This window comes from Balaenoptera musculus, chromosome 4 (assembly GCF_009873245.2).
Source record: "Balaenoptera musculus isolate JJ_BM4_2016_0621 chromosome 4, mBalMus1.pri.v3, whole genome shotgun sequence".
Lineage (NCBI taxonomy): Eukaryota > Metazoa > Chordata > Mammalia > Artiodactyla > Balaenopteridae > Balaenoptera > Balaenoptera musculus.
The window spans coordinates 84,816,524-84,842,591 of NC_045788.1; the positions used below are offsets into that span (position 1 = coordinate 84,816,524).

At 37.9% G+C, this 26,068-nt stretch overlaps 1 protein-coding gene across 2 annotated transcripts; it reads left to right on the plus strand.

Moving 5' to 3' along the window:
* Positions 1–434: 434 nt before the first annotated feature.
* On the plus strand, positions 435–24,715 carry NAA50 (N-alpha-acetyltransferase 50, NatE catalytic subunit). 2 transcript variants are annotated; one of them, XM_036851458.1, is made up of 5 exons: positions 435–757; positions 19,373–19,506; positions 19,920–20,039; positions 20,479–20,545; positions 21,700–24,715. In XM_036851458.1, the coding sequence occupies exons 1-5, from the start codon at positions 750–752 to the stop codon at positions 21,875–21,877; spliced, it is 507 nt and encodes a 168-aa protein (XP_036707353.1). In that variant the 5' UTR covers positions 435–749; the 3' UTR covers positions 21,878–24,715. The 2 variants fall into 2 exon arrangements, with proteins under 2 accessions (XP_036707353.1, XP_036707352.1); XM_036851457.1 differs by having other exon boundaries at positions 436–757; positions 19,370–19,506.
* Positions 24,716–26,068: the final 1,353 nt, after the last annotated feature.

The window sequence follows — 26,068 nt, forward strand, 5'->3', positions numbered from 1 at the left end:
GAAACGAGCTGGACGGAAGCCAAGTTATCCGGCCAATTGTTAATTACACCTATTTGTCTTAAAAGCACTAATTTACATAAGTCTCCCACAGGCTTCTTTACATTTAGAGGAACCACCTTTATAAAATCTTATTAGAGAACAGGAGCGTTTGAAGGTCATACTGGAGACTACCAGCTGGGAAGACCAGGGTCGGGGAAGACTGATCTTGTTGAAGTGGGAGAGGTGAGGGAGGAGTGGAAAAATCTGGCTTTTACCGCCAAGGCCTACCCGGCAAGCCCCACAAGTTGCGTCGTAAGGGATGGGAGGAGGAAGATGACGCCGGAAGGCAGAGCCCAGTAGAAACATGGAGGTCCTCAAGTGGAGGGGGAAGGGTACTCGGAGGCCTGCAGTGCGGCTGCGCGCCGGGCTGCCGACGCGCCGGCGCGCAGAGGGGGCGGGGTGAAAGGTCACAGCGCGGCGGCGGGTCTGGCTGGCGGCTGCGGTGGCGGCGGGCGGGAGGAGAGTGCCCCGTGTGCACGTGTGGAGAAGCGGCGGCACCAGCGCGGCGGCGGGAGGCACCCCCGCCCCCTCTGGAGACGCAGGGCCGCGCTCGACTCTCGCGGCCTCCGTCACCCGCTCAGCTCCCTGCCCTAAGCGAGGAGGCCGGCTTGCGGGGTGGAGTGGCCCGAGCTGAGGGCGCGGAGAGCTCAGGGCGGCGACGACAACGGCGTTGATATCTGTGGTAACAACGGCCTCAGCAGGCGGGGAAGATGAAAGGGTGAGGAAGGGCAGCCGGGCAGGGCCCGACCGGCGCGAGAGAGGGGCTGCGAAGGAAGGGAGAGACTCCGGGCAAAGACCTGGCGGAGGGAGGTTTCTGGGCTTCTCTGCTCATGGAGGGGGCGGAGGCTCGGCTCCGGCTGTTGGCGGGCGAGACCCGGGGAACCTAGGGTTTGGGCCCGGAGGACGAGTGCGGGTTTAGTGCACACCAGCTGCTGAATGGGGCGGCGGGGAAAAGCTGTCGTGAGGCGCCTGGGGCCTCCTGCCCGGGAGCGGACGGCGGAGCCACCCCCGGCCCGCCACTCCGAGTGAAGCGGTCTGGTTGTCCTCTTCAGATCCCGGCTCGACACTGAGAACTGTGGTCTTCGACACCTTTCGGGCTTATTCACACTTGGAAGCGATGCAGAACCTTCTGGAGGGAGCAGGAATTGGAATAAAGAGCATGGAAAGGAGTATTAAGAGCTAGTGACTCAACTGGATTTGGGTTGGGTCAGAGCGAGTGGAGGAGGGGGGGAGAGCGTGAGCACTGAAGACTTGGGGTGCCAAAATGTTTAAGGAAGTATTGCTGATCAGTAGGTGGAGCTATTGCTCCAGCCGTTTACTGTTGCCCTTGTGCCGCGAGAGGGTCCTGGGTTCCTAGGAAGCTTTCTTTAGGGGTTTGGCGAAGTGAATATTCTTTCACGGGTTCCCTCTTGGACAAAGTTAGGGATTATTTTGACTCGACTATTTCCATTTGGATTAGATGTCATCTTACTATTAAATTGCATACTGTTAAAAGTATTAATTACCTAACACGGTGTTTTAACATATTGACGGAGTGAGCCGTTTTGAAGCTTGCCTTTACCCTCCTTAGAGAACGAAATGGCATCTTAATCAGTGTGAAAAGTTTTCTGAGGTGCTGAGTGTTTTCTACGACAGCAGGTCAGTTAAAGAATTGTAACTGTGTTTTGAGTTAGCGAAGCCTTTCAGACTGTTTAGCAGCCCTTTTGAAGATGAAGTAGAAGTCAGTGTTCGAAGTAATCTCATACTGCCTAAAACAAGGGTCTGTATATTACTTCGGTGTGTATATGTGTTTGAGGTCGCAGAAGAGGTCCAAGAAAGTTTAATTTGAAGGTCTGTAGTGTGATTCCTTACTCTGATTTTGCTTTAAATATTGAGAATGCACTGTAATGTCGAATTGCGTGTTTTGTATCAAGTTTAGAAATCATGAAGAAAATTTCACAGTACCTGCATTAGTTCACATCAAGTTCTAAAGAGTTGTAATCAGGATACTAATTGAGGGGTATTTGAAGTATGTGCTGCACTTGAATCATGATCTAGGAAGTTTGGCTGTTTTGTATATGATCCAGTGTAACTTGGCGAGATTTATCTCTTTTTTTCCTTGAGTATGGATGCTGTCTCTTACTTGTTTTTGTATTCTCATTGGCACTCAATACTTATTTGTCTTTGTTAAAGTAATAAAAATGAGGCTGAAGAGTTCTTGGTGTTGAGATTGTGCATGGATTTATAAACGAGTGCCTCCAAGGAATTATTCTGGATGTTTAGATCCAAAATCTTTTGGTCTAGCTCAGTCTGCCTAGGATGTAATGCTCTTCCTGATACTAACTTGGCAATAGAAATAATCTGCCTTCAGTTAACATACTCATGAGGCAATTATCTTTTTATTTAAAATGGTTATTTTATGTATAACAAACTGATGGAGGCCAATCTCCAGAAATGAGTAACTGGTCAAATTTAGAGGAAATTTATAGTTATTGAATCTGTACCTTAAGCCAGCAACTATGCCTAAAATGTAGAGTCCTTAAGTCTAGTTCCTGTCACCTCTTACTATTGGGAGCTTAAGATCATGTTCTTAATGGTAAACTTGTAAGATGATTTCAGAGGAATACTCCCTTTAACTTCTAAGGTGAACTAACTCCCAGGTAAGATGGGACTGTAAAATTTTTTTCATTTGTTAGTCTTGCCCTTAAGGCACTGAACAAATGAAGACAGTGGATATTATTTAAAAGATTTTAAGGTTCTTGAGTTCAAAGATTTGTATCACCGTGTACAATGTAGTCAGTGTTATAGTCCTGACTCTTGGTTTATGAAGGCCTGTGAAAATGAAACAGTGGTCCTAATTATGTGGTTTTTGTACGAAATATTATTTGCTAAGCGTTTTATTGTATATTGAGCTAATTGGACTGTAAGTTGAATACAAATATCTAAAATTGAAAACATGCAGAACTCCTCACTCTGAATCAGTCTACTGTTCCAATATTTTACATCGTTGCCTATATTGTCTATCGTTTTGAAACTTTTAAGACTTAACTATTTTACCTGGGTTTTTCTTCATACTTTTACTTAGTTTTTTATTAGTAGGACATTCCATGGTATTGGCATGTATTTGCCTTTCCTCCATAGTAGATAAACGTCCAGTTGTTAATTACTGCATGCATTTATATGCATGGTTTAGAAATTTGAAGTATATTATGAGATGTTACATCCCTTGTACTGAGGTTGCTTGTTTTTATGAACCAGGGACATTATAGGTTGAATTTGTGGATGGTAAGCTGATTATTTTTATCTGTTCCCCTTTAGGGAGGGTGATATTCAAGCAAGAAGGTGTGCTGTACACGGCCATGACTGAAATGAGATGGCAGTGTAATTAGTCGATATAATAGAAAGTAAAACTGAATCCATTTGCCCTTCAATTGTAGCAAAGAGGTGTGAATTCTAATAAAGATGTCTTTAACTAGATGTGAATACATGTGAACAAAGTAAAGATGACAGCAATAATATAGTATATAGAACAGTGTAGTTTCCTAATTGAAGTGTTAAAATATAAGATTCTGCAAGTAGAAATGAATCTATGTTGAGGAGCTCAGAAAATAATTGTTACCTCTGACAGTTTATGGACTGGGAAAGGGCACAAATAACTTTACTGAGGTGCTAGAGACGTTGTGTATCTTTACCTTCGGTATTGGTTGCAGAGGTGTATACATATGTATAAAATCATTGAGCTGTAACAAGATTTGTGCTCTTTACCAAGTGTATCTTATACGTCAATAAAAGGTTTTTTTTTTTTAAGGTTTTATTGCTGTTTTTGTCAGGGGAAAAAAAACCCCAAAAACAAAAAAAGCCAGTAAGGCAGAAGTATATAGAATTCGGGAACTTGTGTAAAACTGCAATTCATACTCCTTGCTTCTGTGAAGCCAGTGATTTGTGGGATGTTGATTAAGTTACTGGATTTTAACAAATACTTTGTAATGTTCCCTTGCTTTGTTCAGATGAATTCATATAAAATATAACCTGTCTGTACCATAATTAAAAAAAATTAATATCCTAACTAATATAAAGGAGAATAAAAGGAAAGTAAACTGCAATATCTATTTCAATATGTAGATGAGCAGGTACAACAACACCATAAATCATAAGATCAGCTGTTTGCATCTATCTGTAAATATGATCAACTGTATAATTTAAAAAGTATATCTGCTACCAGTACAGATGTGTGCATTGGTGAGTAATGCTGTGTTGCCATCAGTTGTGATTTCTTCCCCAAATTGTGGACAGCTGTTGGTAAAGTTCTGAACAAAATGCACAATAATCAAGAATTTGTGGGTTGGAAAAGGTCTTTAAAAGGCACTCATAAAGCATTATCTTTCAAAGCCAGTGCTTTTGCCAGACCAAACTAATATCTATATTAAATTTCACTTTGCTAAATCCTCTCTTTTGGTCTGTAGAAATTCTTTTGACTCCTGATTTTCGCTTCTAGGTATTAGCTATGGCTTCCAGCTTTGTGCCATCTGAAAAGATACACCTTCTCAATTATTTAAATGGCTGTCCTTTTTTCTTTTTTTGAAAGTGCAGCCTACAGAAACCTTTAGAATACCAGTAGTAATCAATAGAAACATCCTTCCCATCATAGAATGAGAATTGTATGATTATAGTTTAATAACTACAAAATTGTTTAATTGTGCTATCACAGAACACTCCTTTCTCTTGAGCTGTTCTCTTCCATCACCTGCTGTTTACATTCATTCAATGCCTGACGTATTAGCAGAACGTTAGTCCTGTCTTGTCCAATACAGTAGTGACTCGCTATGGTTGGCTGTGGAGCAGTTGAAATGTGTCTTGTGTTACTGAGGAGCTGAATTAAAATGTCAGTTGTTGGACAATTTTTATGTATGTTTCGAACAACTTGGATATGTGAATCCACTGTAAATTTTATGAAATATAAGTACAGATAAAACATTTCCAAGGAAAATTACCATCTGAATTGAGATGTGCCGTAAGTGTAATGTACACTGGATTTAAAGACTTAGTATGAAAAAAAAGATTTTTTTTAAAAGGTCATGATTAAATTTCATTTTGATTACATGTTGCAATGATTTCAGCTGTTTCTTTTTGCCTTGTTAGTGTAGATATTAGGGGAAAAAAAGGTTTTTTTAACAGGGATTTGACCCCTGGACCTAGAAATTTTTAAATTACATAAGTGACTCGAATTATATTTCTGTTGGATGGTGCTGTGCTAGACCCTGAAAAAAAACAAATTTGTCTAAAACATGATCTCTTCCCTTAGGATCTAGTTCCTGGATGGTAAATGTTTCAACTGTGGGACAACACATAGTGTGTGGCTGTTTATACCTCTGTGGTAACCACTCCTGGTTTTCGATTAAGATATTATAATCCAGTCATATCCTCTGGGTAAATGAAGGGGTAATTGGAAGTATGTATTTGCCTTGCCTGAGCTAGTACAGCCTGTATTCTACCTCTGTCATTGCTAAAGCTGTTCTTAACGGAAAACTTTGTTTCCCAAGTTCAGACCTCTCCTCTCAGTCTTCGGTAGAGCAGAATGCTTGCTTGTATAACTACTGGACACACATCCTTAATTATTTCTTTTGGATAATTCACTAGAGGAGAATTTTTTGGATCAGAAAGTACTGCCATTTTTAAAGCTCTGATATTTGTTGCCAACTGACCTCCAGAAAGATAGTAACAATTTATACTGCCAGCAGTGTATGAGAGTGCCCTTCTCTTCTTCAAGGGCTGATGGAGAAAGGGAGGAGCACTTGCAGAAACTTAAAGGAAATGGAGGAAGACATTGTGGCTGCCATTTCAGTGATGGGTGGTGTAAATTACCTTTGTCTGCGATGAGTGGCATACATTGAGCATTCCTAAAATGATAGAAATAACTAATAGTTTCTTGACAAGTTGGTTTTGAGGACATATACCCATATACCCGTAATTCTAATTTTACTTTGCTGATTAGGTGATAAATGGCCTTTCTTTCTTTCTTCCTTTCTTGTTGATTACTTGGAGTTGGACATTTCCCACTTCTACTGGCCATTTGTATGCATTTTAAACATTTCTTATTTCTCCTTCCAGAAAACTAAGATATATTTAAGGAAATATTTGGATGCCCCCCACCCCCCAGAATGTAGAGTTTGTTATTTGTAGCATAATTTATCTTCAAAAAGGAGATTTACTACAGTGCAAAAGGCATTTGAACTAAAAGCAACCACATTTTATAGTTCAGTGTGCCACCAATAATAGCAGTAGTAGGGACACTGACTAATAAGTTTCTTGGCTTCTGGGCCCTCATTTCTTTGTCTCTTTTGCAGGTTGTGGGATCTTTAGTTCCCCAACCAGGGATTGAACCCGGGCCCCGGCAGTGAAATCACTTGAATCCTAACCACTGGACCACCAGGGAATTCCCTCATTTCTTTGTCTTTAAAGAGAACAGCTTGAACCTGAATAGGAAAGGCCGAAGGTTTGAGTTCTTGTGCCAGTTCTAATCTGTTGATAGTATCTTATCAGTATTATATTTAGTCTGTTGATAGCTTTGATGAGTTCTCAGACTGTGGGGAAAACAAGTGATGTCATTGATTATTAATGGCATGTGTGTCGCATGTTTGCCATTCCTGGTCTCTGTCAGCTCTAGCTTTCTGTGATACCAAGAAACAAAACTTTGGAATCATATTTGAATTGTTCTCTTTTCAGCTGCTCTCTTCATTTTGCTCTTGTGTCTGCTTTTTGGGACCTGCTCTCCCATCCCTTCCCCATGCCACTATTACCTTTTACAGAGGAGGCACTGTTAAGGCAACGTGCCAGGCAATAGTCTCATTTAATCCTCCCAGTAGCTCTAAGATAGTATACATACTCTACTAATGTATCTGTAAATATAGTATAAAACATATAGAGGTGGGCCAAGAAGGGAAGAAAGCTTGTTGGGTGGTGGGGTTATTGAGTAGTTTTATATGGCCAAAAAACAATGGGGGGGTGGTGGGGAGAAGGCTAGGCCAGTGGCCACAGCTAGGTGATGAAGGGCTAATTGAATTTTATTTGGTAGATTATGTGCAACTTTTTTGAAAGATTTTACGCAGAGAAGTAAAGTGGTCAGATTTGTGTTTTAGAAGGATTATTCTGACTGTATTGTGATGGCTTTGTCTCCTTGGCTCTAGTCTTATTCCCCTTTATTAGGCTATTAAAATATGTGTTGAAATGAGGGGTTGAAATGATGGCCTGAACCATGCTGCTAAGAGAAAGGGTATAGGAACAGGTTATAAAGTTAGTTGGGAGGCAGAAGTACCAGGGATTAAAATGGGATGTTAGAGTACATCTAAAGCTCAGTGTCTGTATTGGATGAATGATGGAGCTGTTCTTAAAGGTAGAGAACAGATTTCCTATGGAGAACGATGAGTTCAGTTTTTGATGTGTTGAATTTGTGATTCCTGTAGAGATAGCCAGTAAGCCGTTGGAAATATGTGCTTGAATTCAGAGATTTGTAAGTAAAAACATCAGTGTTTAGGTAGTAGTAGGGGAAGAGCCATAGCTGGGAAGGGGCTCTCCTAATTGAACATACAGATAACGATGGAAAAATTTTTCAAAGGATAATTTTATTCTTTTTTAGGTTATAACCTTGAGTATATTGTGTCCCTGTGTGTGTGTTTAGCATTTCTAGTACCCAAACAAATAATTACTGAGATTTTTACACATCTGATACTTGCAGTCACACAGCTTGGAGGACTGATTCACCCACCACTGCTTTTTTGATACCTGCTAAACCTCTAGAACAGTGACTTTCAACCAGCGGTACACCTCCCACCCCACTCCGGACATCTGACAATGTCTGGAGACATTTTTAGTTGTCACAGTGGGGTGGGATGGTTACTGACATCTAGTGGGTAAGGCTAGCAATGCTGCTAAACATCCCACAGTGCTCCGGGAAACCTCTCACAACAAAATTATCAAGCCCTAAATATCAGTAGTACCAAGATTGAGAAACTGCTCTAAAATCTAGATGAAATGAAGGAGAGCTCATCGGTTTTACTAAGGTCCTAGAGATTCTTAGATTTACTAAAAGTAACTTAGCAGTCCTTGAAATAGTTGAGGTTCTGCCCTAAGTCTTGTAGTTCAGTAGAAGAGGTAAGGTTCGAAAACAGACGCTTATAGCAGTGCAGAAATTCTGTGCCTTGGAAGAGTACAACTGTAATATAGTTCAAATGAGGTGGAAATCTCAGCAGGATGACAGGTTAAGGCCTCATGAGCAGTTAGTATTTAAGCTGTGCTTTGATAAATGCTGAGTGGGCTTACTTTTAGGTTGAAGGAATTTATACTTTAGAGGAATCACTCTTTCATGTAATTTACTTGAAGGCAAGAGTTGAGAACCAGATTACTGCTAGCTAAGAAAAAATTAAGTCTAAGCCCCTTGAAATTTTTAATCAAAGGACCATGGGCATACTTTGATCCTTGCTAAAAGACTTAAATTTTATGCAAAAGTCCTTTATCAGTACACCTTGGATAAATGTTGGGTATTTCTCTCTCTCTTAACCTTGAGAAGTAAAGATGACTCCTTTGAGGGAAGTCATATGGTGTGGCTGATCTTGCACTATAATGGAATTCGTAGACATAGGCCTGATTCTGGCTTTATTGATAATTGACTGTATAACTACAGGCACATCTGTCTCTGGGCTTCAGTTCCATCATCTGCAAAATGAAGGGGAAGAGAGCCAGTGGTTCTAAGGTCCCTTCCAGATCAAACACTCTTCATAAGAAGTGACCAGACAGTTAAAATTTTGTGCCAGGGTGCACTTAAATACCCATCTAAAGTATAAAGGCTTTGGGGCTTCCCTGGTGGTGCAGTGGTTAAGAATCTACCTGCCAATGCAGGGGACACAGGTTCAAGCCCTGGTCCGGGAAGATCCCACATGCTGCAGAGCAACTAAGCCCGTGCGCCACAACTACTGAGCCTGCGCTCTAGAGCCCATGAGCCACAACTACTGAAGCCTGCGCGCCTAGAGCCGGTGCTCTGCAACAAGAGAAGCCACGACAGTGAGAAGCCCGCGCACCTCAATGAGGGGTAGCCACCGCTCGCCGCAACTAGATAAAGCCCGTGGACAGCAACAAAGACCCAACACAGCCATAAATAAATAGATAAATACATTTATATTAAAAAAAAAGTATAAAGGATTTAAGCTTTCTCTATACATCATTTCCTCTTTTTGCTATGTAAATTTAGCAGTCAGACTTCGCACAAGAAAGACCCACTTTTGTGTAATCGTATCTCCATCTTGTGGCCTTTCAGAATATTGCCACTAAATTTTGTTTTTGTAATTATGGCCATAATTGACATTACCCTTAAAAGCTAGAAACATTTGAGTGCTTATTATCTGATGTTGCTGTACTAAATACTTTTCCCATTTTATCATACCATTTGTTTTTTAAGCCAAGGATAAAGGTTTCCTACTACCATATTCTAAGTGCAAAGGTTATCTGAGATTTGACTGAGTAACAGGCTAATCTTGTGGTGCTACTCTCTAAAAGTAGGAGGCAAGTAGCTGTGTTTTCCAGATCTAAGGACTTGGTTCACATTTCTGTGGGTGCTTGTGCTGTATGAGTCTGTCCCCCCCCTTAGATCCTTAACCTCAAAACTTTGGTATGAAGATGCGTTAGAGTTTGTTATGGATTTGAAAAACAAGAAAAAATAACATGTCACGTGAATTTACTTGAGCTAAGAGAATAATTTAGTTTCTTTAATAACTACTGTCTTCAGTTTTTTAGTTAGGGTTGTGAACTCTAGTGCCAGCAGGAACCCAGGACCTGGGACCAAGCAGATAAGGTAAATGAGTAAAACAAGAAACGTAGGCTTTATGTAAAATCTTCTGATTTAAATATTAGCAACCAAGTTAATTTGGAAAAACAAAAAATTGTTGAGTCAAGTAGATGTGGCCACATGGCTGATTTGACTTTTAGGCCAGGAATTTGGGGCTTATCTACAGAACAGAGATCTTGAACCGATAAATTAAAAATAGTCTATATTGTTAAATTATATTGAAATCTTACCTGAAGTAAGCAGTCAGTGTAGTGATTTAAAAAATCCAGCTTTCAGAGTTAGGCTGATTTGAGTTTGAGTCATAGCTCCTCGATACCAGTTATGTCACAAACATTAAAGCTATAGTGTAACATAACTGTACTGCTTGCATAAGGGAAATGATTAACATTTTATGGGGAAATGATTAACATTTTATGGAAACCCACTCTGATCATATAGTTTATTTTTTTGCAGTGGTCTATTCCACTTCTCTATGTCTGTCTTTAGTCTCTATTTCCCTTACCAGACTCCTTGGATTTAGAAATTTACACACATGCAGTAGGAAGTTTCTTGATTAAAGTGGGTGTTTAATTTTGTATGGTTAAAAGAACAAGCTTTATTACAGAAGTAAAGATCCCAGAGTAGGATGTAGGAATTTGAATTTTTAACCGCAAAATGATTCTGGTGTATAGCCAAGTTTGGAACCCAATCTTGGATTTTACGACACTGCTTCTCCAGATTTATCCCTACTCTCTTGAACATTGTTTCTCAGACACTTTTATGGGCTCCTACTCTTTTACTTCTGAAATGAGATTATCACTTCACACCACTAGAATAGCTATAAACAGAAAGGCAGTAAAAAGCATTGGTGAGGATCTGGAGAAACTGGAACCCTAAAACATAGCTAATGGGAATGTAAATGGTCTGGCCACTTAGGGAAACAGTTTAGAAACATATTAGTTTTCCCTTACTACTGTAACAAATTACTACAAATTTAGTGGCTTAAACAACACAAATGTATCATCTTTGTTCCTGAGATATAAAGTCTGAAAGGGGTTTCACTCTGTTAAAATCAAGATGTTGGTATGTACAGTGACTCCTGTTTACCTGAAATTTTAGCATGTGACCTTATTTAGAAATAGGGTCTTTGCAGATGTAATTAAGATGAGGTCATACTCAATTGGGGTGGGCCCTAAATGACTAATGTCCTTATAAGAAGAAGAGAGCATACATACACACAGAAGACCATGTGAAGATAGAGGCAGACATTAGAGTTATGCTGCCACAAGCCAAGAAACACTTGAGGCCACCAGAAGCTGGCAAAGGCAAGGAAGGATTCTGCTCCAGAGCCTAGAGGGCATGGCCCTGCCGACATTCTGATTTTGGACTTCCAGCCTCCAATACTTCGAGAGAATACATTTCTGTTGTTTTAAGCCACTGAGTTTGTGGTAATTTGTTAAGGCAGCTCTGGGAAACTGATACAACAGGACTGTGTTTCTTCTAGAGGCTCAAGATGATAATATGTGTCCTTGCCTTTTCAGCTTCTAAGACCACTTGCATTCCTTGGTTCATGAGCCTTCATCTTCAAAGCCAGCAGCAGAGCATCTTTAAGTCTTTCTTGTCTCTGCTTTTATCACATCTTCTCTGATTCCTAAGGACCTGTGTGATTACAGGGGACCCACCCAGATAATCCTGGTTAATTTTCCCATCTCAAGGTCTTACATCTGCAAAGCCCATTTTTCATGTAAAATAACATATTAAAGGTTCCTGAGATTAGAACATGGACAGTCTCTGGGGGCCATTATTCTGCCTACCACAGGCAGTTTCTTTAAGAAGTAAAACATGTACCCCAGTGTTCATTGCAGCACTATTTACAATAGCCAGGACATGGAAACAAATGTCCAACGACAGATGAATGGAAAAGAAGATGTGGTACATATATACAAAGGAATATTACTCAGCCATAAAAAGGAATGAAATTGAGTCATTTGTAGAGATGTGGATGGACCTAGAGTCTGTCATACAGAGTGAAGTAAGCCAGAAAAAGAAAAATATTATATATTAACGCATATATGTGGAATCTAGAAAAATGGTGCAGATGAACCTATTTGCAGGGCAGGAATAGAGATGTAGACGTAGAGAACAGACATGTGGACACGGGGCAGGGGAGAGGTGGGTGGGATGAATTGGGAGATAAGGATGGACATATATACACTACCATGCATAAAATAGATAGCTAGCGGGAACATGCTATAAAGCATAGGAAGCTCAGCTTGGTGCTCTGTGACGACCTAGATGGGTGGGGTGGGAGGGAGGTCCAAGAGGGAGGGGATATATGTATACATATAGCTGATTTACTTCATTGTACAGTAGAAGCTAACACAACATTGTAAAGCAATTATACTCCAATTAAAAAAAAAAAAGTGAAACATATTTGCCATACGACCCAGCAGCCCCACTTCTAGGTATCTACCAGAAAAAAACTAAAGCCTATGTCTGCACACATACTTGTATGCAGTAATCATAGCAGCATTGTTTATAATAGCCAGGAAGTAAATACAGTTAAAATGCCCATCAAGTGGTAAATGGATAAACAAAATGTGGTATATTCATACAATGGAGTACTGTTCAGCTACTGACACAAATTGCAATATGGATGAACCTCAAAAACATTATGCTGTGTGAAGGAAGTCTAGTCCAAAAGATCACATTTATTGTATGAAATGTTCAGAAATGGCAAGTCTTTAGAAAGAAGGTAGATTTAGTGGCTGGCTTGGAGTACGTAAGGGGATTTATCTTAGCTGTGCACAAGGGATTTTGGGGGTGTGATGTGAGTACTCTAAAGCTGAATTGAGATGATGATTTCAGAACCCTATAAATAGTTTAAAACCATTGAATTGTACACTTAAAATAGGTGAATTTTATAGTATGTAAATTATACCTCAAGAAGGCTGTTTAAGAGAAAAATAAATGAGAGGGATGTAAGGGGATGAGACTCATACACCTAAATGTAATAAAACTTCTAGAAGAAAACAAACATCTAAATGTTAGTGGCCTTGGGTTAGGCAAAGATTTGTTAGATAGTACCCTGAAAAGCATGATCCACAAAGAAATTCATCAAAATGTATAACTTCTGCTGTGTGAAAAACACTGTTAAGAAAATGAAAAAAGCCACAGACTGGGAGAAATCCTCTGCAACATACATAACTCGCAAAGGGCATGTATTCATAGTAACTTAAATCTCAATAATTCGAACCCAGGATTTTTTTAAGAGCAAAAGATTTCAACAGCACCTTTACCAACTAAGATAATATGGGTAGCAAAGAAGTACATGAAAAGATGTTCACCATTATTTAGGGATATGCAAATTAGAACCACAGTGAAATGTCAGTACACACCTATTAGAATGGCATAAATTTTAAAAGTTGATAGTGCCAAACACTGGTTTGGATGCAGAACACCTGAAACTCTCGTACACTTAACTAATGATCCAGTATCCCCTCTCCTACATGTTTATTCAAGGGAAAGAAAAACTTACGTTCACACAAGAACCTGTACAGAAATTGTTTGTGGCAGCTTTATTCATAATCTCCAAAAACTGGAAACACCCAAATGCCCTTCAACAAAAGTATAAACCATGGTACATCCATACAATGGAGTACTACTCAGCAATAGCAAGGAATGAAGTTGATACAGTAGTGTGGTGAATCTCAAAGGCATTGTGCTGAATGAAAGAAGCCAAGCAAATGGGAATGTATTGTGTGATTCCATTTATGTGGTATTCTTGAAAAGGCAAAACTATGGGAAACAAAACATTAATGGTTGCCTGGGAGTGGTGGTAGAGCTGAACTGCAAAGGGTCATGTGGGAGACTTTTGGGGTGATAGAACCATTGTGTTTCTTGATAATTGTGGTAGTTAGGTGACTATACGTATTTGTCAAAACTCAGAACTATACGCCTGAAGTTAATTTTATATAGGGAATTCCTTGGTGGTCCAGTGGTTAGGACTCGGTGCTTTCACTGCTGTGGGCCTGGGTTCGATCCCTGGGTGGGGAACTAAGATCCCACAAGCCATGCAGCCAAAAAAAAAAAGGAATTAAAAAAAAAGTTTATGTGAACTTTTAAAAGTTTTTTTTGTTTTGTTTTAGCTAAGAAAGAAATATTTTTTTTTCCAAAGAAAGTAAATTGACCCGCAAAAACGGCTGGAAAATAAAGGAGCAACTAATAGTTGATACAAATCAGAAAATTGCAAGCTGGTGGACTTGACTACATTACAACAATAATTATATTAAATCTGAACAGACTAAATACTCTGATTACCAAATTAAAGGAACAAGACTCTTATGCATTTGCTGTTTATAAAAAGACACTTTAAATATAAGGCCACAGAAGTTCAAAGTAAAGGGTGGTAGAAGATACACCATGCAACACTGATTAGAAGAAAACAGTGTGTCTGTACTGATAAAGTAGACTTTAAGGCAAGAAATATTACAGCAAAGAGGGACATTTCAAAATGATAAAAGGATCGATTCATCAACTCATAACAGTCCCAAATATTTATGCTGTTAATAACATAACTTGAAAATACAGAAGCAAGCATTGACAGAACTGAAGAGCAAGAAGAAACACTTCCAAACTTTCTTTGAGGCCAACAAACCTTATTGATAACAAAACCTATCAAGAATATTATAAGGGAAAAAAAGGGTGTGTAAGAGTAAGACTTCCTGACATATCATTTGAACAGACCTAAAGGAGGTGAGAGAGTAAACTTGCAGCCAAGAATGGAAAGGCCACCAACTGAGATAGGGAAAGCTACAGGTGAAGCAGATTTTGCGGGGAAGATCAGATAGCTAGTTTTGGATATGTTTAATTTGAGCTGTCTACTAGAGATGTTTTGGCATTTAGGAGTGATTTCTAGGCTAGAGACAGAAATTTGGGAGTTGGCAGCATTAAATCCATAAGACTATATATAGATTGAGGTCACCGAGAGAATGTAGAGAAGACAATGAAGTACCATCTTGATGTGCAAGGCTCTCCTCTCCAACCCCGGCTTCCACATTTACACAAAGCATACTTTGTTTTACCACAGCAAACTGCCTGTGGTTTGGGGAATACATGAATGTAAAGTCCTTTGCATTCCAGGTGTTAGCACATAGGTGTTGAAATATTTATTGAAATAGAACTGATTTATGCTTTGAATAGGCAACTATTATGTTCATAAGGACTATAGAAAATTTTAGATTCATGATGGAATTCTTAAAATCTCTATTATTTAATTTTCTAATCAAGTTCTTTTAACTTCTAAAAGCTTTTTGGTTGTTTACAGTCAAATGATGTTCTAATTTACTTGACATTTCTACATAACTCTCTATGTTTATGCCTTTGGTACTACACGTTCTTTACTGAATTATATTTACAAGTTGATGATATTACTCTGATATATTTAGAATATCCACATCTTAGAATAATTTGGAGCTAAGTGATCAGGATTACAGAAGTGTTCCGTTTCAATCAGACATATCATGTTCAGGAAAGTTAAACTGTATCTGAAGGTCAATTTTGCTGACAAAGTTATATTTAATAGACATTTTAAAATTCTGTTTCTAGCATATGCTGACAGTCTGGTAATAATAAAAATTGATTATAAACAGCAATGTCCTACTGTATAGCACAGGGAACTATATCCAGTCTCCTGGGATAAACCATAATGGAAAAGAATATTAAACAAAGAATGTATATATGTATAAAACTGAGTCACTTTGCTGTACAGCAGAGATTGGCACAATATTGTAAATCAACTGTACTTCAATTAAAAAAAATCAAACTTGATTAATTTCTTTCTTAAATTTAAACAGCTACCAAACAATACTCACAGTATTCCAATTCTGTTTTAAAACTTGTCAGTATATATGTGCATGGAAGAATATTGGAAGACTGTATATGTCTAACTCATTTCTATGGTGTTGGGTTTGTTTTTTTTTTTTTTTTAAATCAAGACATGTTTTTTTAAATTAGGCATGGAAAGATTAAGCTGCTTATTCCTTAATGATTCAATATTGTATTTTGTATTTAGTCTTGATCTGCCCACCCTAATGGAAATTTTTTTAGTAGTTACCTTTTATTAGTTTCAGTCTACCATACTGCACCATGACCACTTTTTCCTTCTGTATGAAGTCATGAAATACCTAGTTATTATCCTTTTAAAACTTATACATATACTTGAAGCATGGTAATTACCTAGAAATTATTCTTAAACTCTTAAAAACTCAAGTTCTTTCACTTATTATCTAGAAACTTAACTTCCTAGATTCTGAAGTTTTCCTTTATTGTTGTTTACTATTAGATTTCATGATGTAATTTTTCAATCACTATTAAAATACAGAGACTGGCTTTTGAGTGCAATGGAGTAATTTTTTTTTTTTTTTCCGTGTGGCATGTGGGATCTTAGTTCCCCAACCAGGGATCGGTCCTGTGCCCCCTGCAGTGGAAGTGAGGAGTCCTAACCACTGGACCGCTAGGGAATTCCCCTGGATTAATTTTTAAATGGTGTGTTCTAAATATAATCAATATAATAAACTATCTTATATTTAAAATAAATTACTGCACCCAATCTGTGGTACAATACTAAAGAGTAGCATTAGGTTAAGTGAAATAAGCCAGATAGAGAAAGACAAATACTGCATATATTACTTGTATGTGGAATCTTAAAAAAAAAAAAAAAAAAGTCAAGCTCTTAGAGAGTAGAAAAGTGGTTTCCAGGTGGGGAAGATAGGGAAAGGTTGGTTAAAGGGTACAAACTTTCAGCTGTAAGGTGAATAAGTTTGGAGAATCCAAAGTATAACATAGTTGATAACACCGTATCGTATAATTTAAATTTGCTAAGAGAGTAGAACTTAAATGTTCTCACCAAAAAAAAAAAAGGTAGGTGATGGATGTATTAATTAAGTGGGAGGAATCCTTTTTTAAAAAAAAAGAATAGACTGTGCAGGTAAGATGTGATCCCTGTATTTTAAGGTGAAATGTCATTTACCTCAGCCTTAAAGAAGAGAAAGCCAGGGTGTGCTTTAATGAAAAGGGAAGTTTTTCTGTGAATGAGATGTAATCTAGTAAAGAAGACATGACTCAGTACTTCACTGGTGGCGCAGTGGTTAAGAATCCGCCTGCCGATGCAGGGGACACGGGTTCAATCCCTGGTCCAGGAAGATCCCACATGCCATGGAGCAACTAAGTCCATGCGCCGCAACTACTGAGCACATGTGCCACCACTACAGAAACCCACGCGCCTAGAGCCCGTGCACCGCAACAAGAGAAGCCACCACAATGAGAAGCCCGCGCACTGTGAAGCCTGTGCACTGCAACAAAGAGTAGCCCCCACTCGTGGCAACTAGAGAAAGCCCACGCGCAGGAACGAAGACCCAATGCAGCCAAAGATAAAAGACATGCAAGATATACAAGGGTGGTCGGTCACAATAGTGAATAATAAAAAACAGTAGCATACAAATGAAATAATTGAGGCAGGAAGGCTAAAGTTCCAAATGAGTATACTGGTATGTAATCAGGTTTTTTTGTTTTTTAAGAACTGTAATACATTCTGTTGGTTTCTGATTATCTTATTAACATTTCAGAGAACATTGTTATAAAAATTATCCACAAACCACACATTGTTTGAATGTGCTTTTAAACATTTTTCTGTATGTTAACAAAAGTTGGAGATACATATATATATATCCCCAGGAAAGAATATATCAATGTCTTTCTAATGTAAATGTATCATGCTTTATTTAATTAACCAGTCCCCTAATGGTGGACACTCAGATTTTTTTCTTTTCCTTTTTTTTTTTAACCATTATAAAAGTGTGATAATTAGCTTTCTTGTTTAGTCATTTCTCTAACAGAGAGTTTTCAAAACCTCTGTGCATGTGATGTAAATGGTTAATTAGGGTGCATTGTTTGCATTTTCCTGCTATTGACTAATGCAGTTGTGATGTGGAACTAGCACCTAGTGGTAGGACATACGTCATTTTCTAGCTGCTTGGTTGGCATCAGATTGTTTTGTTTATTTTTGAACTCATTTTTAGTTTGATTTGACAATTTTTTTTTATAAGATACTATTTTTTAAATTTATTTATATTTTGGCTGCATTGGGTCTTCGTTGCTGCGCTCAGGTTTTCTCTAGTTGCGGCTAGTGGGGACTTCTATTCGTTGCAATGTGTGTACTTCTCATTGTGGTGGCTTCTCTTGTTGCGGAGCACGGGTTCTAGGCACGCGGGCTTCAGTAGCTGTGGTGCGTGGGCTCAGTAGTTGTGGCTCGCAGGCTCTAGAGCGCAGGCTCAATAGTTGTGGCGCACGGTGGGATCTTCCCAGACCAGGGATTGAACCCGTGTCCCCTGCATTGGCAGGCGGATGACATTGTTTTCTTTAAATGTTTTTATGACCCACTGTTAAGATTTTTTTTAATTTTTTTAAAACTTTTTATTTTATATTGGAGTATAGTTGATTAACAATGTGTTAGTTTCAGGTGTGTTAAGGTTTTTAAGAAGGCAAATAGTGTATATAAGCAACTCTACAAATGTTAGTGCTGGTGGTAATAGGAAGAAAAATTGTGTAGTTGCTATTCAGGTTTGTCTTGTCACTTTTGATCAACCTTTAGCATGTGGTGGTGAGATTGATTTGAGCGCTTAAAAATTTGTTGACAGCTCTATAGGCAAATCAACTTTATTAGAGTCTGACACTTTTTAGTGGTTATCCCTTTTTCCATGGAACCGATTGTTTTGGTTAAGTATGGTTACTTAGCAATGCTACTGTTGTGTTCTTGATAAGTAGTTTTCAAGCTGGGGTTTGTTTTGTTTGTTTGGTTGGTTTTGTTTTGTTTCTGAAATGTAGATTCCCATGTTCCATTTCCAGAGACTCTGCTTCTGAAGGGGGTGGGGGTGGGGCGTCCAGGAATCTGGATTTGGTCGCCACCCTCTGTGACTCTGGTGTATGTGGTTCCTGTGTCCAGTGGCTAGAATACACGTGATCCTTGCATATTTTGATTATTTTCTTAGAATAAATTCTTAGAGTGGGGATACTTTGACAAAGGAGGTGTACTTTTTAGGCTTTTTAGTACATAGTTGTAGATTGTCTTCCAGAGATGTTGTATCTATTTACATCCCTGCCAGCAGAGTATAAATATCTTACTTGCCACCCCTTTGCCAATTAGGTATCATCAGTCTTTTTGATCAGTAATAGATGTCTTTAAATTTTCCTGAAAATTTCAGCATTTGTATGTAGATTATTATTCTGGCCTTCTTAGTAATTGTTGTTTACTGTATTTGTCTCTAAATGTATACAATTGTATGAAAGCTAGGAGTTGGAACCTGGATGGAATGACTGGCAAAATCTGCTTATAAATGGTGATCTTCATAGGAGTGTAAGGTTACTGTGAAAGGGTTGGATTTATAAGTCATGTAAAAAAGACTTGGTACCCTTTTAATATGTCCATCTTAACAAATGAAGCTAATTATATTTTATTGAGTACATTTTGGTTTGTTCCAGTAGCCGGATCGAGCTGGGAGATGTGACACCACACAATATTAAGCAGTTGAAGAGATTAAACCAGGTGATCTTCCCAGTCAGCTACAATGACAAGTTCTATAAGGATGTGCTGGAGGTTGGCGAGCTAGCAAAACTTGGTATGATACGGTTTTTCTTCTTCCCTTCATTTGTTTATTCATGTTCTTGACCTCTAGTTTTTAATATCAGGGCAAAAAAAGAGTTAACTGATTTAATCTCCTTGTCTTACAAGTGAGGAAATGGGGGTGATCCAGGTTCTGAGAAAAATCAAGATAAAATAAAATACTTGAATTTCAAACGGAAATGCTAAATATCTTTTCTTATTTAGGCTGTGTCTGTGTTTTCACATATTTAAGAGGGGTCTTAAATTCTTAAGGTATAGGATATTTTTGAGGCTATTGATACTCAGAGTAGCTGATAAAATTTAATTAATGCTAATAACAATTTAGTCGTTGTATAAGGGGAGGGAAAGATTCAGTAAAATGTGTTATTCTGTCTGCTAAACTTTGTATCTTTATATTTTCCTTGGCAGCCTATTTCAATGATATTGCAGTAGGTGCAGTATGCTGTAGGGTGGATCATTCACAGAATCAGAAGAGACTTTACATCATGACACTAGGATGTCTGGCACCATACCGAAGGCTAGGAATAGGTAAAATTATTTGTGGTTTTTGGTTTTGTTTTTTTCTTTAAAGAAGCATAAATACATTGGTACTGTTCCTGACCCCACTAAGGCAATATTTCTTCTAGGAATACTGGGAAAGGGTTACTGAATTATATAAAGTAAGGTGGAAAAGAACTGTTTTATATGTCAATTGAACATAATTCAATTGAAAGCCCTATATATAAATAGATTTGTTACTAATACTACCCTTGTGCTTTTTCTGTTTTCCTTCTTCCTGGAAGGGCTGTATATAAAGATTGCTTGTCTGCTAGCAGTTTTAAACACAGCAGGTAGTGTAGAGAGAAAAAAATGGTGGAAAATCAGGATGTCTGGTGTTTACCTCAAATTCTATTAGGACTCAGTAAGATGTTTAGTTTAAAGATTGATTTTTATGAGATTACTTATTTGTTGTTTGTCTTGTTAATAGGAACTAAAATGTTAAATCATGTCTTAAACATCTGTGAAAAAGATGGCACTTTTGACAACATCTATCTGTAAGTAAAGTCATATTTAATGATCTTATCTAAAGAATTTAATAAATTGGCAATAGAAATCTTTACTAGAAAATTTAAAATCTGGTCACTTATTGTCTTTTGGAAATACCATGGAAGTGGTAGTTACGAAGTTTGTTTTAATAATAGATAAGGAACCTGCGATAAAACATTCTTGTTTTGCTTTATTACATTGGGGTGGGAGCTCCAAAGTCACATATGTGAAACCAAGATTAAAGCTCAAATCTTCAGAATTTAAGAAATTAATACCATTAATACTACTTTTATCATGCCATCTGTTTACACTCTGAGTTTTGTTCAAGGCTCTCAGTGACACGCTCATTAGTAGTAGAATTTAATCATCAAAATCAGAGAGTACCTAGCTGATTTATACTTGAATCTTAAGAGTAAGGCTAAGATGGCAACTATGGATTCTTTTTTTCTTTTTTTTTTCATTGAAGTATAGTTGATTTACAATGCTGTGCCAATCTCTGCTGTACAGCAAAGTGACTTATACACATATATACGTTCTTTTTTAATATTCTTTTCCATTATGGTTTATCCCAGGAGATTGAATATAGTTCCCTATGTGGATTCTTTATAATACAGATATTGAGATTATTCTCATTTTCACTTTGGCATTGGGAGAGATTAAATTATATAATGCTGTTTTGAGGAGTAATTGAGAAAGCACAAATTATTTTCAAAATCTAACATGTTTTTTATCAATCAGAAAGATATATTCAGGCATTTGAGACCCTAGGTTTTGTTTGTTTTTTAGTGTGTTACTGTGGTCTCTGAATCATCCCTATAGTTATTTACGCACTTTTAGTTACAGGAACCTTTTCTCCTCTTGCAATAAAAAATGTTATGATACTTTAACCTTTGTTGATTTTAAGAATAAACGCTGTTCCTGCATCTCCTGATCTCAGCTAGCTGTCTTCCAAATGTTAGATTAAGAGTTAGGTTAGAAGTATAAATTTGTCATCAAAGTTTCTCTGTAATGAATACCTAATCTTTGTTGATAGCTAGTAATTGTAAAGAGAGTCTAACAAATGTCTGCAGTATTCCAGCTCCAACCAGTAGCTATCTGTGGAGGACACATAAAAGCTGATGGAATCTTAATTTTTTTTTTCCGATACCCTCTTGTATCTCAGGCATGTCCAGATCAGCAATGAGTCTGCAATTGACTTCTACAGAAAGTTTGGCTTTGAGATTATTGAGACAAAGAAGAACTACTATAAGAGAATAGAGCCCGCTGATGCTCATGTGCTGCAGAAAAACCTCAAAGTCCCTTCTGGCCAGAATGCAGATGTGCAAAAGACAGACAACTGAACAAATTACAGATGAACTTTCTTGCACTTGCTTGTCGCCAAATAAAAGAGAGGCCCATTGATTCCCCCCCCCCCTTTCTTTTAAACCTTTCCCCCTTCCTTGTTCTTGTGTTTCCTCCTTTCAAAACTTCCTTCCCTTTCCTCTAAAAGTTTTAAACTTTTAAGGACTTATTAATCATGTTTGGATTGTTTTAGTTTTCTTATTTTTGTGAGGTGGTTTGATTGTAGGAAGGAGAAGGTATAGATCTGTTTAGTTTCACAGTTAAGATATATGGTCCCAAAAACTTGAGTGTCAATTTCATTTTTTTTTTAATGTCCTGCTTTCACATTGAAGGGCAGAGCCTACAAAATATTGTATATTTCAGAGGACGAGAAGCAGCAGCAGCAATATCTTGTTCTCTAACTCATAGACAAGTTTAGTGTGTTCGTGGTACTTTGGGGTTTTCAAGATTCTGTGGGATACTAATCCCTGTACATTGCCTTCACTCCACCTTTTGTCCTTCTGAGTATTATCTCAGGAGTTGGACCATTGTTATCCTTGTAAGAAATACTAAGCTTATTTTGTTCTGTTAAGCAGTTATTTCTTCCTTCCTCGCTGGTGGCTGACGGTGGGTGGGACAGTCTGAGTAGGTAGTATTATACTTTGGTCTCAGCATTTGAGTTAAACTGCTTTTTGCTAATGAATGGGCTGGTTGTTAGCAGGTTTATTTTTCCTGCTGTTGATTGTTAGAAGTGGCATTAACTTTTGGAGTGTGGGCTGGTGAGATTAATTTTTTTTAATATCCCAGCTAGAGATAATGGCCTTTAACTGACCTAAAGAGGTTTGTTGTGATTTGCTTTTTTTTCTCCTGTCCTTTTTCTTTAGTAAATCCACAATAGTTAGTCAAACCTTAAAAATGGAGTTGATGTCCTTATAGGTCAATGCCCCTAAATAAACCTGAAGCAGGTGTTGTCTCTTGGACATATTAAAAAATACCTAAAAGGAAGCTTAGATGGACTTGTGGCACAACAAATGCATTTAATGTCAGCTAATGCAGACTGTTAGAAGTGTGGCCACTGAGCATTTGATTTTAGAGGAAGGAATATCTAGACAGTATTTTTGAGAATAACATAGCTGTGCTAATTGCTTATCTGTTGGAGAACATCCCAGATTTGCTTACATTCTGTGCCTGTGATATTGAGTTTAAGGATTTGGGGGTGGGAGAATTATTAAACATATTGCTTCTATTCTTGGAAAAAGTAGAAGTCTAGAAGTGTTAATAACGCAAATGTCACTGTGACCTCCTCTACTGACAGGACTGGTTTATGCCAGATCGTTTCCTGGCACATAGGGAGTGGCTTTGACGGGTCGATAACTTTTTGTAAGATAGAAGACATCTGAAATTTTCATGTTTTCCTCCATAATCCCATCTCCAATATTTAAAATTTTCTACATTGCCAATACTGGTGGCCCAAGAAATGTTTTCATTAGACTTTAAAATAATGCACAGAGCTTGAATTTTCTGTTATTCGACTTTAAAAGGAAGATTGATTCGTAATATTTATCCTCTTATGTAAATTCTGGCATAAAAGTTTCATCTCTTCAAATATGTTGAATGACAAAATTATTTTACACAATGTTTATGCACATTTTATAATCTTAAGTTCTTACTTGAGAATGTAAAAATACAAGGTACAATAAACTTCAGCAGTCTTAGTTGAGTGCCAAGAATAATATAGAAAAGGAAGATAGTTGATAAATGAGTTTATAGGGTTATAATCTTAAGATAGTAAAAATGTAGAAAGACCATGCTGGTTTCTTGGGTATCAGTTTCTTAAGCAGTCCAAATCTAAGCTTAGAAGAAAAGTTTAGCATTAAGCACCTTTACCTTCATGGATAAGCTTCAGCTTGCTCTTGCCAAGAGAAGAGTGCTTGAGTTACAGAAGGCATAATTAGTTTGAAGATTCAGCCTTTTTGTAAACTTCGCATATCAAAATAGATTTTGATATATAAATGAGTTTTGTGAGATGACACTGCCTCTATTTCTATAACCATTTCACCTGGACTATCTAATCAGTCCTATGAATGTATCCCTGAATGTGGTTAATGAAAACCGAATAGCTGCCTCATGACAATTAAGTACATATTATTTATGGAGGAAAAAATATTAAATTTTGAATTGAGTGTGTAGGCTCCCTATCATTTTAGTGTTTCTTTTTCCACACTAGTCACTGACTTTAACCTAAATTCTAAGTGTTTGTAAAGGGTGAATTGTCCTACATCAAACTTACATGAAATAATTCCATCCACTTATGGAGGAGGAGGATGTAGAAGAGGTAGAAGCTGGGCACTAGTTCATGTGCCTATGAGTCAGTAAAGACTGAAATAATGTCCCATGTTCAGTTGGTTATTTTGATAAAAATTATCGTTGAGGTAAAACAATTCTGTTAACTGGAAGATCACAGGATATATCCATCATATTTTTCAGGGCAGATAGTTTTTTTCTGTAGGACAAATAGATAAACATTATATTGTATGGTAATTGCATTTAGGTTCTAAAGAAAAGAATCTGCAGAGAAATCTATGCAATATATAATTTGTCCAGATTAGTTTTCATTTGGGGAAAGAAGTTCTGAAATATCCCCAAAGCGGCTTACTCATCAATTGAAAGTCCTCCAAAAATAGAACTATTGGGAAACCATGACATATGGGGTGGAAAAGAAAAGCTCCCTCAGTTTTTTGGAGGGAATAACTTTAAAAATACTTAAATAGCTGAGTTTACTTGGTGCAGTTAAGATTTAAACTTGTTGATTTTAACATGCTGTTACATCTGAAATAAACTTACGTGATGTTCTGGTAGTAATCTGTGATGTCTGGTAAATGTCAAAGAAATGTAAATGCATTGTGTTGAATTCTGAGATCAGCAGCTATATGTAGTCATTGTTTACTGTTGCCCATACTGGTTTATGTACTTTCACTTTTCTTTAAGACCTAACTTAAAACTAATTAAAATAGGCCAAGTGTAATCAAGGCCTCCTAATTCAGACCTTTGGAACTTGCTAGAAACACTGCCTGGCATCTGCAGTTCAGTCCCAATGAGAGAAAAAATAAGATCTGAAGAGCTGTCTTAACTGCTACTATATTTTGAATGCAGTTGTTAAAAGCACCGGACACTTTCGGCTGTGATCTAATTAGCAGTGTGCATTGACTAGAGATAACATATATTCAGATTTTTTTCTTTTTGTTAACAGTGAGGAAGGAGTTTAGTTGAGTTGGGAATTGCTTTTTAAGTTTTTTCTGAGTACCAAACAAACATGAATTTAGAATTTTGTCTTTAGCAAAATTAACTCAATATCTTAGTCAAAAGTGTTAGAGTTTTGCTTATTCCATTCAAGAAACAATGGGTGATCTTTGCCCGATGTGTCTTAATCATATTATCCCCAAATTTAACAGCTTAAAACAATGAACATGCATCATCACCCACAGTTTCTGAGACAGGAATCCAAGGGCAGCTTAGTTGCATGGTTCTGGCTTAAGGTCTCATCAGGTTACAGGACTGTAAGCCAGGGCTGGAGAAGCCACTTCTGAGATGACTGACTCACTTGGTTGTTGGAGGGATTCAGTTCCTCACTATGTGGGTGGGTCTACAGGGCTGCCTGAGTGACAGCTGGCAGCTGACTTGCCCCAGAGCGAGTGATCCAAGAGAGTAAGCAGAAGCCATACTCTTGTATGACCTACCTTCAGAGTGACATACCTGTTACTTCTGCATTATTGCATTGGTCACACAGACCAGCCATTGTCCTAGCCTGGTAGTGTGGGGGGGGGGAATACACAAGGATATTAATACCAGGAGGTGGGAATCAGTGGACCTGGCTATGTCATGTTTGGAGAAAATGTCGGGCTTTATTGACAACCAACACAGGGAAGTTGGAAAGGTTCTGTTAATCTTACTCTTTGAAGGGCTTAATTTCCTAAATGAGGGTTAGAAAACATTGCACTTTACTGTTATTCAGAATGTTAAAGAAGGAACTTCCCTGGTGGTCCAGTGGCTAAGACTCTGTGCTCCCAGTGCAGGGGGCCCAGGTTCCATCCCTGGTCAGGGAACTAGATCCCGCGTGCCACAACTAAGACTCAGTGCAGCCAAATAAATAAGTAAATAAATAAATTTTGAAAAAAAAGAATGTTAAAGAAGTAGGGAGTGGACCTAAAAGT